A 17183-nucleotide genomic window follows, 5' to 3' on the forward strand; every position below is an offset into this window, starting at 1 on the left:
GCCGCGCCGGTCGATCGCGCGCTCTCGCCCACGCCTTCGCCGCCGACGCCGTCGTCGAGTCGCGCGATGGGCGGCGGCGGCGGCGGCGGCGGCGGCGGCGACGACGCGCGCCCCGCGCCGTTGCTCGGGTCCGACGCCTCGGTGACCATCGACGCGGGCGGCGCGTACGGCACGGGCGCGGACGCGCTCGAGTCCTACTTCGGCGGCGGATCGGCGGCGGCCGCGGCGTCCACCGCGGTCGGCGACGGCGGCGCGGGTGGAGACGCCTCTCTCGGAGCGCGCGCTCGCCGCCGCCGCCGCGCGTCGTCGTCGTCGTCGTCGTCGTCGCGATGGTGGTGGTCGTCCGCGGCGTCGTCGTTCGATCCGCGCCGAGCGGCGACGCATCCCGCGCTCCTCGGCGCGACGATCCTTTTCGTCGCCGGCGCGATCGTCGGGACCGTCGCGTCGCCGGCGATCTCGTCGTTGGGGGTCGCGAAGCTCGGCGGCGGCGTCGCGCCGCTCGCGACGACGACGACGCGCGCGACGCCGACGCCGGCGACGATCCGTCGTGGTTCGAAATTGACGCCCGGCGACAACATTCATCATCGAAAGAAAAAGGACGACGACGACGACGACGACGATTCATCATCAGACTCGGACGACGCGTTGAAGAAGGCTAAGGACGACGCGTTCAAGGCCAACGTCGTGGACATGCTCCAGAACATGGCGCACGGCGCCGGCGCCGGCGGCGGCGACCGCGGCGCGGCGTTCGAGGACGTCCGAACGTTGCTCCGCGCGCCGGAGCCCAACGTCTCGAGCGTCGTCCGCGATCTCGACGCGCTCCCCACCGCGGAGGATCCCCTCGACGCGGACCGACCGCAGCGCCCGGGCCGTACCGCGCCGGACCTGAAGATGGGCTACCTTCAGCGCCCGTCCATGCGCGGCGCGCTCCTGACGTTTATCTCCGAGCGCAACGTCTGGGTCGTCAGCGCGAAGGGCGGGAACGCCGTCCGCGTGTCGTCGTCGGACGCGCACGACAACTCGCCAAAGGCGCGTCCATGTTTACACTGGTCCCCATACGGCCGCGTTGGCGTGGTGAACGCCGATCCTTAAGGACTTTGCCCGGCGTCTCTCTCCGCCCATCCCTCGCTTTCAATCCCGACACACCTCGACGCCTTTCAACTTCAACTGACGCCTTTCAACTCCACCCCGACGTTCGCTCGTACGGAACGACCCGAAGCTCTCCGACGACGGCGGGACCATCGCGTACGTCGCGGCGTCGAGCGACGGCCACGAGGTGTTCACCGTGCCCACCGCGGGCGGGACGCTGACTCGGGTGACGTACGGCACCGGCGCGGTCAAGCTCGAGGGGTGGACGCGCGACGGGAACGGGCTGATCGTCGTCGTCGCCGACGCGGCGTCGCCGAACGGGGAGCCGACGCTCGCGACGATCGCCGTTCGCGGCGGCGGCGGCGGCGGCGCGCTCGGCGACGTCAGGCCGCTGCCGTTCGCGCGCGCGCACGGCGGGACGGAGGACCAGATGGGGTGTTACGTCTTCTACGAGATGAAGCAATCGAGCGCGACGAAGCGCTACGAAGGCGGCGAGCAGTCGCGCTTGTGGCGGTGGTGCGACGGCGACGAAGAGGCGAAGTGCCTGTGGCCGGAGACGTTCAGGCGCGTTCTATACACTGGTTCCCATACGACCCTGTCGGCGTGGTGGACGCCGTTTCTTAAGGACTTTACTTCCCGGCGTCTCTCTCCGCCCAGGGTCCCTCGCTTTCAATCCCGACACACCTCGACGCCTTTCAACTCCGCTTCTGACGCCTTTCAACTCCACCCCGACTTCGCTTCGTGTGGACCCTCGACCCTCAGCAAGCGCGGGTCGTGGTCGCCGAAGACCTCGAAGGCGTTCCCCGACCGCGTGTTCTTCCTCAGCGACCACAACGGCGTCGCGAACGTGTGGGTCATGGGTTTGGACGGGGCGTACCCGACGCAGCTGACGCGCGAGTGCGGCATGGACGTGATGGAGTTTGACATCGACGGCGACGACGTCGTGTATCGCGTAGGCGCGGGGTTAAAAAAATTCTCCGTCGTCGCCGGCGGCGACGCCGTCGGCGGCGGGCCGGTCATGAAGATCGCGAGAGGCCAGAAAGCGCTGCTCGGGACGCCCGTGCAAATCTCGCTCGTGTCCGAGTTCAAGCACGCGTCCGTGAGAAACCTCCCGGATCCGATGCTCGACTTGCAAGAGGCGGCGCTTTCGTTCACGGGGGAACACGCCGCGCTCGTGATCCGCGGGCAGATTTTCTACGCGCCGCTACACCCGGAGCTCGGGACGCGCGTCGAAAAGGTCACGTCCAACGACGGCGCGGTGCGATACAAGCACGCGCAGTTCGTGCGGAACACGGACGCGCGGGATAACGTGCGCATCATCGCGATGTCGGACGCGTCGGGCGAGTACGAGTACGTCTTGCTCGAACGCGGCGGCGGCGGCGGCGGCGGCGGAGGGGGCTCGTCGGCGTCGACGCTCGGCGGGCCGTGGAGCGAGACGCAGATCACGGTGGGGGGGACGATCAGAGGCGTGATGTCGCACAGCGACGTCTCCCCGGACTTGTCGACGCTCGTGTACGACGACACGAGCGGGGCGATCACGGCGCTGAATTTGAACGCGACGGCGGCGAACTCGTACGATTTTAAAACGCGCGACGCGCCGGTCGACGACGATTCCGCGTACGAGGACGGCGACGGCGCGGCGAACGCGACGGCGGCGGGCGGCGGGATGCTGGGCCCCGGGATGATGCCCATCGTGATCGCCGCGCCCGGCGCGGGCGGCGGCGGCGGCGCGGCGTCGCCGTTTACGGCGGGACGGGGGCCCGGGGGGGCGCGTCGCGGCCGCCGCCGCCGCGCGGGCGGTTTCCCCTCCTCCTCCTCCTCCTCCTCCTCTAGGGCGGTTTCATCTCTAGGGTTTCGACGCGATCACGAGCTGACGCGGCATCTGTCCTCCGGCGGCGGCGGCGCGAGCGCGAGCGCGACGCGCCCGCGCCCGCGCGCGAGGGACATGCACCACGGCAGGCTCGGCCGCGCCCCGCCGTCCGGCGGGTTCGACGCGCTCTTCACCTCTTCCCGCGCGGGGTTAGGCGCCGACTCGGACCAACCCGCGCCGCCGCCGCCTCCCGGCGACGGCACCGGTATCGCGCGCCCGCGGAACGTGATGAGCGGTCTCCGCCCGCGCGCCGCGGGCGAGTACGCGTGGTCCCCGGACAGCGCGTGGCTCGCGTTCGTCGCGTCGGACGACACGGAATTTTCCTCCGTCTACGTTTGGAACGTCGCGGAGAATAACGTCACGCGGGTGACTGAAAACTCGTACAACGCCGCAGAGCCGACGTTCACGCCGGACGGCCTGTTCCTCTACTACCTCAGCGACGCCGCGATCGAGTCCGGGTCCGCGTCGCCGTACGGCGCGCGCGGCTCGGAGCCGAACGTTCAGAACGAGCAACGACTGATGTGTCTGCCGTTGCGCGCCGGGTTCGCGTGCCCGTTTCACGGCGGCGACGAGCTGAACCCTCACGGCGGCGTCGCGTTCGACCCCTCCATCGGCGCGCGGTTCAAGACGAAGATTCACTTCCCCGGGATCGAGAAGCGCGCGGTCGCGGCGCCGTTCGTCCCGAAGCGCGCGTACGCCGGACTGAAAGTTTTGGGCGACGGGCGGACGTTCATCGCGGAGACCAAGGCGCGTTCTATACACTGGTCCCCATACGACCGCGTCGGTGTGGTGAACGCCGTTCCTTAAGGACTTTTCCCGGCGCATCTCTCCGCCCATCCCTCGGTTTCAAGCCCCGCCCTCGGCGCCTTTCAACTCCACCTGACGCCTTTCAACTCCACCCCGACAATCGCTCGTATGGAACGACCCTAAGGATGACGTCGGCTGGTATTTGGTCGTCGTCGACATCGTCGCGGGCACGTTCGCGCCGTTCTTCCCGGACCCGATCGCGACGATCGTGTCCGGCGACGGCGAGGTGGTCGTCCTCGCGACGGACAAAGGGCTCGCGTTGTTTTCCGCGCGCGCGATCGCGATGGCGGGGCGAGGCGTGCCGCAGGAGCAGCTTTTGCATTCGGCGCAACTCTGGAACCCCCCGCCCGCGTTCACGGTGTCCGTGAACCCTCGAAAGGAGTGGATGCAGATGTACGACGAGGCGATGCGGAACATGCGAGACGCGTTTTACGACCCGAACATGCACGGCGTGGACTGGGCGGCGACGACGGAGACGTATCGACCGTTGGTGTACAAGATGACGCACAAGGTGCGTTCTATACACTGGTCCCCATACGACCGCGTTCGCGTGGTGAACGCCGATCCTTAAGGACTTTGCCCGGCGCATCTCTACGCCCACACCTCGCTTTCAATCCCCGACCGTGACGCCTTTGAACTCCGTCTGACGCCTTTCAACTCCACCCCGACGTTCGCTCGTATGGAACGACCCTAAGAGCGACTTGCGCGACGTCTTGACGCAAGCGTTCGGGGAGCTCTCCGTGCTCCACGTCTTCATCTCCATCCGCGACGACGACGAATTTCTCGACCGCCGCCCCGGCGGATCGCGGGGATACGGATCCGCGGGGGCCGGCGCGAACGCGGGACGCCCGTCCGCGTGCCTCGGCGGCGTGCTCGTCCCCAACGTCGAACGCGGCGGGATGGAGATCTCGCGTGCGTTCGACGGCTCCGGCGTGTTGAACGCGCTCGAGTCGCCGCTCGTCGCCGTCGGCGTGGACCTCCGACCGGGCGACGTCATCACCGCGGTGGACGGCGCGCGGCTGAACGCGAGCCTCCCGCGCGTCCCGATCGCAGTCGCGCTCGACCGAGCGATGATCGGGAAGGCGGGCGCGCAGGTGTTGTTGGAGATCGACGCGGCGGCGCGCGACGACGACGACGACGACGACGACGACATCTACGCCGCGATGGCGGGCGGCGGCGGCGGGCTCATGGACGGCGGGCTGATGAACATGTTCGGCGGCGGCGGCGGCGCGGGAGGCGGCGGCGGCGGCGCGGGGGGGATGCCGATCGTGATCATGCCGGGAGGAGGAGGAGGCGGCGGAGGCGGCGGCGGGGATCCGGGGCATCCGAGCGGGTTGCCGACGGCGTCGCAGCGCTCGCGCGCGCGGCGGACGCGCGAGATGTTCGCGGACGCCGCCGCGGCTCTGGGCGGGGACTCCCCCCGCCGCCGCAAAAAGAACCACTCTAAACTCCGCGGCGGCGCCGTCGGCGCCGTCGTCGCGACGCCCTTCGACCACCAGAACTGCAGCGACCTACGCGCCGCCGACGCGGTTCGCGCGCGGAGGTGCGTTCTGGTTACACTGGTCCCCATACGATCCCGTTCGCGTGGTGAACGCCGATCCTTAAGGACTTTACTTCCCGGCGTTTCCCTCCGTCCACCCCTCGGTTTCAATCCCCGCCCGCGATGCCTTTCAACTCCAACTGACGCCTTTCAACTCCACCCCGGCGCGCAGAGCCTACGTCAAATCGCGCGCCGACGACGACGTCGCGTACGTCTACCTAGGCGACATGGAACAAGACGGCGAGGGCGGCAGCGCGTCTTTCGACGACTTCGCCTCGCAGTTTTACCCCGCGGTGCGCGCGCGAGGGATGATCATCGACGTCCGACGCAACGCGGGGGGAAACATCGACACGTGGATCCTCGAGAGACTCTTGCGCGCCGCGTGGCTCTTCAACGCCGAGCGTTCGGGTGCGTTCTATCTCACACTGGTCCCCATACGACCCCGTTCGCGTGGTGAACGCCGATCCTTAAGGACTTTACTTCCCGGCGCATCTCTCCGCCCAGGGTCCCTCGCTTTCAATCCCCGACCGCGACGCCTTTCAACTCCGCTTCTGACGCCTTTCAACTCCACCCCGATATCATCGCTCGTACGGACCCTCGACCCTCAGGCCCGCCGGACGTCACGATGCAGTACGCGTTCAGCGGCGAGGTCGTCGTGCTCGTCGACGAGCGCACGTCTTCCGACGCCGAGATCTTCGCGCTCGCCGCGCGGCGGCTCGGCGTCGGGACCGTGATCGGGCAGCGGACGTGGGGCGGCGCGGTTGGATACAGCGGCGACGCGGAGCTCGCGCTCGTCGACGGATCAGGTGCGTTCTGATTCACACTGGTCCCCATACGACCGCGTTGGCGTGGTGAACGCCGATCCTTAAGGACTTTGCCTGGCGTGTCTCTCCGCCCATCCCTCGCTTTCAATCCCCGCCTTCGACGCCTTTGAACTCCGTCTGACGCCTTTGAACTCCACCCCGACATTCGCTTGTATGGCACGACCCTCAGCGTTTACGATTCCGTCGTTCGGCCCCTACGACGCTGACGGCGCGTGGGCGATCGAGCAGCGAGGCGTCGTGCCCGACGTCGTCGTCGCTAACGCGCCGGTCGCGACGTCGCGAGGCGGCGACGCGCAGCTCGACGCCGCGATCGAAGTGCTGAACAAGAAGCTCGCGGAGGCGCCGGCGAAGGGGAAGGTGCCGATTAAGCCGACGTATCCGAACCGGTCGTTCGACGCGAAGACGTGCGAGGCTGGAGGGGACGGAAGCGCGAAGGAGGAGGGCGGGGGAGGGGAGGACGCGAAGGCGGCGAAGGCGGTCGGCGCGTGAGCGCGACGACGCGACCGACCGCGCGTGGACGAGGTACGCGCGAGCGACGAGCGACTCCCCCGGCGCGTCGAGCGCGTGAGCGAGCGTGGTGGCAAAAATTTGTTACCATCGGACAGGTTGTTAGACAGTTGCCGTAAAATTCGATTCACATACGTACTAAAAGCCCATAGAGTACGAGTACGCGTACGCGTCATTTCATGTTCCCACGCATCTGTTTTCTCGAGCGCACCCGACCAAATCTCGCGTCGTCATCGCGCCCTCTTCGCGACGCGCACCGCCGCCTCGCCCACAGCTCCTCCCGACCGCGCCACCGCTCCACCACGATGGTGAAGTCCCACGTCGCGTGCAGCGCGGACCTCAAGTGGCTCCTCGTCAACGACGGCCCTAACGTCTTCAAGCGCCGGAGCCGGAGCGCGACCAGGCAAAAGAGCTTCGAGTCGTTCAGCGCCGAGGCCAACAACCTCGCGTCGAAGCACAGCTTCAAGAACTCCGGTGCGTGAGACGAACGACGTGATGCCACCGCTTCGTTCGCGTCGTCCTCGAGGTCGCGACGCGTCGCGACGGCGGCGACGGGGGTCGCTCGCGGCGTCGTCGCGCGCACGCGTCGCGCGGCATCGTCGCGGTGTTTTTTTCTCGCGAAACCCTAGCGTCGCGCGGACCTCGCCCCTCGAGCGGGGTGGGGCGTCCGTCCCGCGACGCGACGCGACGCGACGCGACGCGACGCGTCGCGACGCGCGGCGGCGCGCGCGGCGGCGGCGGGAGTGTCAAACCTCCCGCTCTTCGTCGCGTCCGCGCGGCGTCGCGCGTCGCCGTCGCGTCCGTCGACGCGGATGTTTCGGGGTGGATCGAATCGAATCTCGACGACGGATGTTTTTTCGCCTCTCCCATCCGTCCGCCCGTCCGTCCGCTCACGGTCCATCACCCCGCGCCCATCCCTTTCGTCCATCGCAGGCATCGTCAGCGACGACACCGTCGCCATCGCCGCCGCGGTCGGGGACAAGAACCCGACCGCGGTGATCGTCACCGTGAACGGGAAGTCGCAGAAAGTCGCGGGCATCTTCCAGCGTCAGGCGAAGAAGGTGGCGGAGCTCTGCGCGGGGCGACCGGACCTCACCGGCATCGCGCTCTCGAAGCTCTCCGTCGTGCACAAGTCGCTTCGTCAGGCGAAGGCGGCGGCGAAGTCTGCCGAGTGAGCGACGCGCGGCGTGGATAGAGAGACCGACCGCCGCGCCTCGAGGTTGAACGGATGAGCGAAGGCGCGAGAGACTTGACTTCGGGGAGAGACGAAGAGAGGCGAGAGACGAAGAGAGGGTGGGGGGTCGGCGGGCGCGCGCTGTGATACAGTACGCGCGCGTCCGTCGGCGTTTAGCGTTCGCGTCCCGACGCGTAGCTGGGATGTTGCAATCGAACGCGGACACTACGACAAACGAAGAATGAGCCTCGCGCGCCGCCGCGAGGCGTCCATCCGTCGCCCGTCGCGCCAAAAATCGAAACGTCCCTTCATCGCCTGACGAGCCAATAAACATCTTGTTCATCGGTCAGTTGAAAGGCGACGCGATCAAGTGTTGAAACTGCGGAGTGGGTGAAAAACAACTTGGCGGGAATGAATGGACAGACGAGTTCGAGTTCGTTGTAGATCAAACCGCCGCCCCCGCACTCCCCCCCGCGCGTTCGTCGTTCGCACCTCGCGCGCGCAGACGAGATGGCGCCCAAGGACGCGGCCGTCGCCGTGGACGTATCGTCCGCGGCGACCGCGGACGCCGCCGCCGCCGCCGCGCCCGCGAGCGAGGCGACGATCGTCTTCGGCAAAGGATGGGGCCAGGGCGTGCTCAAGGACGCGCGCAATCGCAAGCCCCTGTACGTCGACGATTGGAAGCGCGGCCTGAAGTTCCCGGCGATATTCGCCCCGGCGACGTACATCTTCTTCGCGTCCGTCCTCCCCGCGCTGACGTTCGGCGAGCAGTTCCGCGACGAGACGGAAGAGCTCTTCTCCATCCCGCACATCCTCTGCGCGACCGCCATCGCGGGCGTGATTCAGTCCGTCTTCGGCGGCCAGCCGCTGCTCATCGTCGGCGTCGCGGAGCCGATCGTGCTCGTGTACTACTACATGTTCAAGTACGCGGAGTCCACTGACGACCTCGGCGCGGAGAAGTTTCGGCCGTTCTGCGGCTGGGTGCTCATCTTCACCGCGCTCATGCACTTCGTCCTGGCGTTCGCCAACGCGTCGGAGTACATTCACGCCTTCACGCGCTTCAGCGGCGAGACCTTCGGCACGCTCATCGCGCTTTTGTTCCTTCAGGCTGCGGTGAAGGGCCTCGAGCACGAGTTCGACTACCCCGCCGACGCGCCCGTGGCGTACCGGACGGTGAACGGGCTATGGTCGGTGTTTCTCGCGTTGACGGTGCGTTCTCCTTCACACTGGTTCCCATACGACCGCGTTCGCGTGGTGAACGCCGATCCTTAAGGACTTTTCCCGGCGTGTCCCTCCGCCCACCCCTCGCTTTCAAACCCCGCCCGCGTTGCCTTTCAACTCCAACTGACGCCTTTCAACTCCACCCCGACATCGGTTTGTATGGAACGACCCTCAGCTCGTCCTGCTCGCGGTGTGGCTCATGACCGCGCGGACCTGGCACGTCGGGAAGCGATGGATGCGCGAGCTCGTCGCGGACTACGGCGCCGCGATCGCGGTCGTGATCATCACCGCGCTGTCGTACTGGGTCACCGAACCCGACGGCGTGTCGTGGGAGATCCCGACGCGCATCGCGTGCAAACAAATCTACGACTCGGACGTCACGGGGACGTGGAGCACGACGTCGAAGCTCGGGGACGTCCCGAGCTCCCAAGTCGCGGTCGCGCTGATTCCCGCGCTCATCATCACCGTGCTCTTCTTCTTCGATCACAACGTCTCGTCGCAGCTCGCGCAGGTTGACGATTTCGGGCTCGAGAAGCCGTGCGCGTATCACTACGACTTTTTACTCCAAGGCTTGAACACGCTCCTCCTCGGGTTACTCGGCCTCCCTCCCACGAACGGCGTCCTCCCGCAGGCGCCGATGCACACGCGGTCGCTCATGGGCGTCGGCACGAACCGAAAGCGAGAGCCGGAGAAGGCGACGATCGTCCTCGAGCAGCGCGTCTCGAATTTGATTCAGTCGCTGCTTGTCGGCGTGTGCATGTTCGCGTCGCCGTTAATCAAGCTCATGCCCCGCGCGGTGCTTTGGGGGTACTTCATCTTCATGGCGATCGAATCGTTCCCGGGGAACCAGTTCATTCACCGGCTGACGCTCGTGTTCATGGATCTCAAGTCGCTGAGGAAGGGCGAGACGCTTCCCGCGTACGTCGAGCTCGTTCCGCGGTCGGACACGATGAAGTTCACGCTCATGCAGTTCCTCGCGCTCGGGTGCGTCGTCGCGAAATTAATTTTTCGGTTTCGGTTTCGGTTTCGGATTCTCGCGTTCGCGTCGCCCACCACACGATCTACCACGTCATCAAATCTGATCACACAACGACCAATCCCAACCGTTCGTTTTATCCAGGTGCGTCTACGCCGTGACGTGGGCGGGCGTGTACGGGATCGCGTTCCCCATCCTCATCATGGCGCTCGTGCCGCTGAGGCAGTACGTGATACCGAAGCTGTTCCCCGCGAGCAGTCTGCGATATCTGGACACCGCGGAGGACGTCGAGGAGGAGATCGAGGCGGACAGAGAGGACGCGGAGACGACCGGGTCGCCGCATCCGGAGTTTGGCGCCTTCGTGCAGCAGAAGCACGTGATTCCGGAGGGTGGCGGCGGCGGCGGCGGCGGTCTCTTCGGGAAGAGGAACAACAAGGCGTGAGCGCGCGAGCCCGATGACGAGCGCGAAAGCGCGCTTCAGGGACGCGCCTCGACGACCATCGACGAAAAGTAATCAAAGATTCAATGCATTGTATACGTATACAACCGCGCGCTTCCTTCCTCCCTCCCTCCTTCTCTTCTCTTCTCTTCTCTCTTCTCTTCTCCGCCGGGCTCGTCACGCCCCCCCCGCGGCTGCGGCCTCCTCGCGATCCGTCTTCCACGTCACCACCCTATCCCTAATCGTGTTGATGATGAAGAACGCGCCGCACAGCCTCGCCGTCCTCGCCAGGCCTCCGCCGTACAACGCCTTGATCCCCTTCGCGTTGTACACCGACATCAGCGCGGAGCGCGCGTTGGGATACGTCCCGCCCGCCATGTCGCTCTGCACGCACGTCTGAGGGTCGTTCCATACAAAGCGAAGTCGGGGTGGAGTTCAAAGGCGTCAGACGGAGTTCAAAGGCGTCGAGGGCGGGGATTGAAACCGAGGGGTGCGCGGAGAGACGCGCCGGGAAAAGTCCTTAAGGATCGGCGTTCACCACGCGAACGCGGTCGTATGGGGACCGGTGTAAGGAGAACGCACCTTCGCCGTGTCCACCGGGTGCGTCAACACCGCGGCGACGGTGCCGCCGACGCAGCTCCCGACGATGGACGCCGTCAGCTCGTTCTCCTGAGGGAAGGATCGGTCGAGAGGGTGGATATCAAAGGCGAGGCAAGGCGTCAGCTGGAGTCGCGAAACGTCGCGGCGCGTCGGGATCGAAACCAGGGCGTCGTCGTATAAAAGAGCGAACAGACGAAACGCGCCTTGAAGTAGTCGACGCTCTTCACGAGCGACTCCGTCGCGATGGGCGCGAGTCCGAGGTACCCCGCGGTGTAGATTGCCTCGCGGACGACGCACGCGGACAGCCCGCGACACAGCGCGAGCGCGCCGTGCTCGGACGCGATCGCTTTGATCGTCGCCGCCGCCGAGTCGAGCCCGCGCTTGAGGGTCGTTCCATACAAACCGATGTCGGGGTGGAGTTCATAGGCGTCAGTTGGAGTTGAAAGGCGTCGAGGGCGGGGATTGAAAGCGAGGCGTGGGCGGAGAGAAGCGACGGGAAAAGTCCTTAAGGATCGGCGTCCACCACGCCAACGCGGTCGTATGGGAACCAGTGTGAAGGAGAACGCACCTTCTGCTGCTGGATGACGATGAGGTCCACCGGGGAGTAGAGGATCGACGACGTCGCGCCCGCGGCCATCGCGACGCCGATGCGCTCGACCGAGGACGCGTCTCGCACGCCGCCGGTGACGGAGCGCTCGATCGCGCCGTTGACCGCGACTTGAATCGCGGTGATGGGCGCGATGGGCGCCGCCGCGGCGACGACGCCGCGGTACCAACCCGCGACGTTGGACGGGAGCGGTTTCCCGCTCTGGACGCAAATCTTGAACGTGATGAGCGGCACTGCGCGCGGGGAGGGGAGGGAGGAGGAGGAGGAGGAGGATGTGGCGACGAAGAGGAGGACGGCGTGGTGGTCAGAAGGAGGACGCGGTCGGAGGAGGATGAGGAGGACGAGACGTGCACGCGCGCGATGCGATGGACGGATTAATGAAAACGCGGGAAGGTTATCCGATTTTGCGACCCCTCGCGGCGTCGGGCTCGGGGACGCACTCTGCACGCACGTCTCGACAATGCCCCCGAACGCGCCGACGGCGAGGTTCTCCGCGTCCGAGAGCGTCGCGCGGCGTCGCTTTCCCTCGATCGCGCTCGCCGCGAACGGCGTCGCCGTCCGAAGCGGCGAGAGCGCGTCGGAAGATGTAAACATCGATCTCGACAGACAGACCGCGTCGGAGGGAACTGAACGAAGCGCGGAGGGATCGATCGGTCGGTCGACGCGCGGTCGCTCGAGGACGGCGACGGCGACGGCGACGGGACCGACAACGGCGACGACGACGACGGGCGCGACGACGACGACGGGCGCGACGCGGGAGAGGAGCGCGCGCGCGCGACGAGTGAGAGAAGCGCGCGACGAGCGACGCGTTCTCGCAAACGTGAACGGCACCCTCCGTCGAATAACGACGCGAGATCTGATTCTGATTTGACCGTTAAAACGCTCTCGATGAAACGCCACTGAAACGCGCGACGTTCCTTTCAAACAGCCCGACAACGTATCAAACGTCGTGCACGCGCGCGCGGCGCTCAGAACGGAATGTTCGTTGCTCCTCGCGCACTCACTCGTTGACCGCGCGCCCGCCGCGCACGCGCGCGGGGCGTATCGCGCGCGCGCACCCGCTCTCGACCCCGGCGTCCTCAAACCCGAACGTCGTCTGCCCGGTCAGATCGATCCTCGCGGAAGGTTTCGGTCGCCCGTCGTCCGCCAGCTGGCGCGGACGAAGCGACGATGCGGACGCCCACTCGCGTCGCGCGCGACGCCGCGCTCGACCCCGTCGTGTCGTCGCTCGTGACGCTCGCGCACGCGCGAACCGCGACGACGCGCCCCGCGCCGTTGACGTACCCGGGCGTCAGCGCGCTCGCGATGACGCGTCCCGTGGAGACGCTCCATCCGGACACCGCGTGCAGCGACGTCTTCGCGCGGTTCGAGCGCGCGTCGGAGGAGGCGAGCGCGGCGCATCGATGGCGCGACGGCGACGCGCGCGCGACGCTGCGCCCGCGCGGACGCGACGGTCGCGCGGGGGCGCACCACGGGGAGTATCTCACCACGGAGCGACCGGCGCTGCCGGGGAAGTCGCTGCACGTCACGACGCAGTTCGACGCGCGCGCGCAGGCGCGTCGTCGTCGCCGCTCTCCTTCTCGTCGTCCATTCCAATCCATCAGATCCTTTCGCCGCGCTTCGAACGCGTCGTCGTCGTCGCCGCCCGACCGAACCGACCCGACCCGTCTTCCCTCTCCGACGCACGCAGGTGGGCGACCAGCGCGGGCGCCGAGGGCGATGCCCGCTCCCGGAGAAGCGCCCCGGCGACGCGCCGCTGCGGATCGTGTACAAGCACTACGCGCGTCGCGACGAGCGACTGAATCTGTTGACGACCGACGACGAGCGGAAAAAAAAAGCGACGGAGACGCCGTGCCTCATGAGCAAAGCCGAGGCGCTGAAGTTCGCGGAGGATTTCAACCTGACCCCGGGGTTGCTTCGACGCGAGGACGTGCTGACCGCGTTCGAGACCGCGGACGACAAGCCGACGGTCGGCGGGACGGCGGGCGCGGGCGCGGGCGCGGGCGCGGGCGCGGGCGCGGGCGCGGGCGCGGGCGGGCTCGGCGCCGACGGAAAACGCACAGCCGGCGGCTGGAATCGCGAGGACGAGCTCGACTTCGACGAGTTCGCGGCGTTTCTCGTCCGGTGCGCGATCCTCGCGTTCGGCGACGCTGAAGAAGACGGCGGATTCGGCGGAGGTGGCGCGTCGTCGACGTCGACCGCCGCGGACCGAGACGCGCGATCGGTCGACGCGCTCCTGAAAAAAATTCGTTGCGACGGCCGCGACTCGCGGCGACTGCGCGAAAAGCTCGTCGTCGTCGCCAACCGCGGCCTGCACAACCCGCGCGACGCCTCGCGCGACGGCGCCGCGGAGCGACAGAAGTGGGCCAAGCTGAGCAAGGCGGCGGAGGGCGGTCCGTCCGCGGCGGTCCTCGCGCGCGTGAAGCGCGGCGATTTCGACGACGCGGCGCTGACGCGGCGCGCGACGCGGCATCTCGGTGCGTGGGCCCGATGCATCGATGCACTCGCTCGACCACATGTTTTGACAAGTAATCAAACTTCCAGCCAATCGCGTGCACGAATGACTGACACGCTGTCTCTATCCTCGACGTATCATCGCGTCGCAGCCGAACGCGCGGAGGACGCGAGGTGGACCGAGTTCCACCACGTCGCCGTCGACTGCGGGACGCTTCTCCCGCGCGAGACGCGCGCGTTCCGCGTCGTCGTCCGCAACCGCGCGCTGTGCGGGTTCGCGGACGTCGCCGTGGAGGTTCTCGGCCTGGGCGACGTCGTCGAGGCGTCGTTCGCGGAGGGGCCGATCGCCGCGGGGCTGAGGTGCGTTCTTCTTCACACTGGTCCCCATACGACCGCGTTGGCGTGGTGAACGCCGTTCCTTAAGGACTTTTGCTATCGTTTCTCTCCGCCCATACCTCGCTTCCAATCCCCGCCCTCGACGCCTTTCAACTCCACCTGACGCCTTTCAACTCCACCCCGACATCGCTGCTTTGTATGGAACGACCCTAAGCAAAATCATCACGCTCAACGCGGGCTCGCGCGTCCCGGGGGAGTGGCTCGGCGCCGTCGTCGTCCGCGTCGCGAACGGCGACCCGTGGGGCGATGAAGAGATCGTCCGCGTGCCGGTGTATCTCCACGTCGTCCGGCGCGAGAGAGAGATCGTCACGAGGGCGGCGGCGACGTTGGGGCCGAAGGAGCACGCGCCGGGGACGAACGACTTTGAGGTGCGTTCTATACACTGGTTCCCATACGACCGCGTTGGCGAGGTGGACGCCGATCCTTAAGGACTTTGCCCGGCGTGTCTCTCCGCCCAGGGTCCCTCGCTTTCAATACCCGCCCTCGACGCCTTTCAACTCCAACTGACGCCTTTCAACTCCACCCCGACGTTCGCTCGTATGGAACGGCCCTGAGCTCGCGGAGCGCGAGGACGAGGTTCGGAGACGACCGAGGAGCTACCGCCGGTGCCCGGGGCCGGAGCTCCCGGAGCGCGAGAAAGAGCGCGCGTTGGGGCCGACGATGAGAGGGTGGCGCGGCGACGACGACGGCGGCGACCGTCAGTACGCCGTCGTCGCCGCGAAGGCGGCGCGCGCGGCGTCCGCGTCGTCGGCGGCGGCGCGTTCGGCTCGCGGGCTTACCGGGCGTCGCGGGTGGTCCGGGTCCGCCGCGATCGACGACGGGACGTTCGGGTCGTCGTTGGAGACGAGGTTGTTCGGGGGCGGGTTCAGCACGACGCGCTCGAGCAGCGCGGGGGCGCGCGCGGATAGACGAGAAGACGCAGACGGGGGGCGCGCGTTTTGATTTCCAGCCGCCGCGTCGTTAAAAGACCGTGTTGTACGAATCTACGAATGCGCCTCGACTTCCCCCCCCCCGCGATCACGCGACCTCCTCCTCGCTCGCTCACATGTTATTCTTCAGGTGCTCGCGCTTCCACCGCGCGGCCATGCGATGCTGGAGCTCGCCGAACTTCCCGTTCTTGTGGCGCCGGTGCGTCACCGTCCCTCCGCTCGCTTCGATCTGCCGCGCGCGCTGCTCCTCCGCGAGCGCGATGTACGTGTCCGCGCTGTGCGTGAACCCGACGTTCGCGGTGCCGAACCCGAAGCGCTCGATCAACACCGCGGCGTTGACGGCGTAGAACGCGTACTTGAACGAGTTCTCGTTGCACCGCGCGCTGTTCGGGTCGCCGGTGAACGACGGCGGGACGATCTCCATCGCGTTGTCGCGCTCTTCTAGATTCTTATCCGACGCGGACGAATGAATGAATGAATGGGGGAAAGGACGAGGCGCGCGTCTCTGCGCTGTCGCGTCCGCGCGGTTCGGTGCCTTCCCGCGCGAGTGCGAGCGCGCGCGGAGATCTCGCGGCGGCGACGACGCGCGATGTGCGGGTCGCGTGCGTGCGTGCGTGCGTCGAACCGGGATCCGCGCGCGTGCGAGTGCGCGCGCGAGACGCGGCGAGACGATGCACCAGAACCCTAACGTCGTCAGGTCCAGCAGTCCCTGCCGTCGAAAACATCAGTGCTGAGTGCGTGGTATCGAAGGAAAAAAGCAACAGTTCAAAAATCTTCTTCAGCGACATCCATCCATCTGATCGAACGTCGCGCGGTCGCACAGTCGCGCCGCGCCCCCTCCCCCCCTCCCCCACCCGCCACGTATCCGCCGCGCCAGGGCCAGGATGGCGTCGTTCGAGGGCGCGCCTCTGCGATCCGGGCGGACCGGCGACCTCGACGGCAACCTCCGAAGGGTCGCCAGAGAGCTCGCGCGGATCCGATTCCCGATCGACTTCGACGAGGACGCCGCGCGCGACGGGAACCCGATGGCGCTGCTCCCGGCGCTGCACTACGCCCTCCTCGGGTTCTCCCGCCACGTCACCGGGTCTCTCAGCGACGAAGGGCACGACCTGCACGCCAAGACGGACGCGCGGTTCGTCGAGCACGCGTGGAAGGCACTTCGAGAGAGCTTCGGGTATAATCCGTCGCTGACGACGAGGCAGGCGCGTTCTAGTATCACACTGGTTCCCATACGACCCCGTTCGCGTGGTGAACGCCGATCCTTAAGGACTTTGCCCGGCGCATCTCTCCGCCCATCCCTCGCGGTCAATCCCCGCCCGCGACGCCTTTCAACTCCGCTTCTGACGCCTTTCAACTCCACCCCGACGTTCGCTCGCAGTTTCTCTCCCCCGGGTTCGCGGAGCGCAAGCTGATGCTCATGCACGACGCGATCGAGCTGTGCAAGCGGCGGCACAACGACCACGCGCGCGCGGCGAGGAAGATCGAGACCGCGAAGGAGGTGGCCAGGGAGGGGATGCCGCGCGTCGCGAGGGAAGCGGGCGGCGGCGCGGGCGCGGTCGCGGACAGAGGAAAAGAAACCCGGAATTCGCCATCTTCGGATCCTTCGCCGCGCGCGAAAACCGCCGCGTCAACAAGACCCGCGGCGTCCCCGTCCCCCCGCGAGGCGACAGCGTCGGCGTCGGCGTCGGCGGCGACGCCGCCGATCCCGCGCCCGAACGTCCGCAGCAGCGGCGACTTTGGCGACGACGCC

General features: G+C 67.3%; 6 protein-coding genes across 6 annotated transcripts; 4 read left to right on the forward strand and 2 right to left on the reverse strand.

Moving 5' to 3' along the window:
- Nucleotides 1-66: 66 nt before the first annotated feature.
- On the forward strand, nucleotides 67-6123 carry MICPUCDRAFT_51455 (uncharacterized protein; the record flags this gene model as incomplete). Its single annotated transcript, XM_003061533.1, has 6 exons — nucleotides 67-1074; nucleotides 1220-3757; nucleotides 3891-4277; nucleotides 4462-5309; nucleotides 5479-5714; nucleotides 5915-6123. 6 exons carry the CDS (start codon nucleotides 67-69, stop codon nucleotides 6121-6123), a joined length of 5226 nt encoding a protein of 1741 aa, XP_003061579.1.
- A 160-nt stretch (nucleotides 6124-6283) lies between these two features.
- MICPUCDRAFT_51456 (uncharacterized protein) lies at nucleotides 6284-6619 on the forward strand (the record flags this gene model as incomplete). The annotated part of the gene is made up of 1 exon (XM_003061534.1): nucleotides 6284-6619. The coding sequence occupies one exon, from the start codon at nucleotides 6284-6286 to the stop codon at nucleotides 6617-6619; it is 336 nt and encodes a 111-aa protein (XP_003061580.1).
- Nucleotides 6620-6867: 248 nt separating this feature from the next.
- On the reverse strand, nucleotides 6868-8154 carry MICPUCDRAFT_63135 (uncharacterized protein; the record flags this gene model as incomplete). The annotated part of the gene is made up of 2 exons (XM_003061799.1): nucleotides 6868-7111; nucleotides 7571-8154. The coding sequence occupies 2 exons, from the start codon at nucleotides 8152-8154 to the stop codon at nucleotides 6868-6870; spliced, it is 828 nt and encodes a 275-aa protein (XP_003061845.1).
- A 139-nt stretch (nucleotides 8155-8293) lies between these two features.
- MICPUCDRAFT_35444 (anion exchanger family) lies at nucleotides 8294-10548 on the forward strand. Its single transcript, XM_003061535.1, has 3 exons — nucleotides 8294-9020; nucleotides 9208-10016; nucleotides 10153-10548. Exons 1-3 carry the CDS (start codon nucleotides 8322-8324, stop codon nucleotides 10448-10450), a joined length of 1806 nt encoding a protein of 601 aa, XP_003061581.1. The 5' UTR covers nucleotides 8294-8321; the 3' UTR covers nucleotides 10451-10548.
- On the reverse strand, nucleotides 10521-12425 carry MICPUCDRAFT_63142 (mitochondrial carrier family). Its single transcript, XM_003061800.1, has 5 exons — nucleotides 12095-12425; nucleotides 11616-11887; nucleotides 11251-11427; nucleotides 11030-11116; nucleotides 10521-10843 (listed from the first exon to the last, which is right to left on the reverse strand). Exons 1-5 carry the CDS (start codon nucleotides 12246-12248, stop codon nucleotides 10625-10627), a joined length of 909 nt encoding a protein of 302 aa, XP_003061846.1. The 5' UTR covers nucleotides 12249-12425; the 3' UTR covers nucleotides 10521-10624.
- Nucleotides 12426-12674: 249 nt separating this feature from the next.
- On the forward strand, nucleotides 12675-16071 carry MICPUCDRAFT_48334 (uncharacterized protein). The gene is made up of 5 exons (XM_003061536.1): nucleotides 12675-13208; nucleotides 13345-14131; nucleotides 14261-14468; nucleotides 14659-14872; nucleotides 15060-16071. The coding sequence occupies exons 1-5, from the start codon at nucleotides 12825-12827 to the stop codon at nucleotides 15444-15446; spliced, it is 1980 nt and encodes a 659-aa protein (XP_003061582.1). The 5' UTR covers nucleotides 12675-12824; the 3' UTR covers nucleotides 15447-16071.
- The last annotated feature ends 1112 nt before the right edge of the window (nucleotides 16072-17183 follow it).

This window comes from Micromonas pusilla (assembly GCF_000151265.4).
Source record: "Micromonas pusilla CCMP1545 genomic scaffold MICPUCscaffold_10, whole genome shotgun sequence".
NCBI classification, from domain to species: Eukaryota; Viridiplantae; Chlorophyta; class Mamiellophyceae; order Mamiellales; family Mamiellaceae; genus Micromonas; species Micromonas pusilla.

Excerpts from the sequence above, each read along its gene's own strand:
- MICPUCDRAFT_63142 (XM_003061800.1), bottom strand. The coding sequence starts at position 12,248 with ATGTTTACATCTTCCGACGCGCTCTCGCCGCTTCGGACGGCGACGCCG. Across the intron at positions 11,117-11,250 it reads AGAGCGTCGACTACTTCAAG|GAGAACGAGCTGACGGCGTC; the intron begins GCGCGTTTCGTC and ends TCCTTCCCTCAG. Across the intron at positions 10,844-11,029 it reads ACCCGGTGGACACGGCGAAG|ACGTGCGTGCAGAGCGACAT; the intron begins GTGCGTTCTCCT and ends AACGACCCTCAG.
- MICPUCDRAFT_48334 (XM_003061536.1), top strand. The coding sequence starts at position 12,825 with ATGCGGACGCCCACTCGCGTCGCGCGCGACGCCGCGCTCGACCCCGTC. Across the intron at positions 13,209-13,344 it reads AGTTCGACGCGCGCGCGCAG|GTGGGCGACCAGCGCGGGCG; the intron begins GCGCGTCGTCGT and ends CGACGCACGCAG. Across the intron at positions 14,469-14,658 it reads CCGATCGCCGCGGGGCTGAG|CAAAATCATCACGCTCAACG; the intron begins GTGCGTTCTTCT and ends AACGACCCTAAG.
- MICPUCDRAFT_35444 (XM_003061535.1), top strand. The coding sequence starts at position 8,322 with ATGGCGCCCAAGGACGCGGCCGTCGCCGTGGACGTATCGTCCGCGGCG. Across the intron at positions 9,021-9,207 it reads CGGTGTTTCTCGCGTTGACG|CTCGTCCTGCTCGCGGTGTG; the intron begins GTGCGTTCTCCT and ends AACGACCCTCAG. Across the intron at positions 10,017-10,152 it reads ATGCAGTTCCTCGCGCTCGG|GTGCGTCTACGCCGTGACGT; the intron begins GTGCGTCGTCGC and ends CGTTTTATCCAG.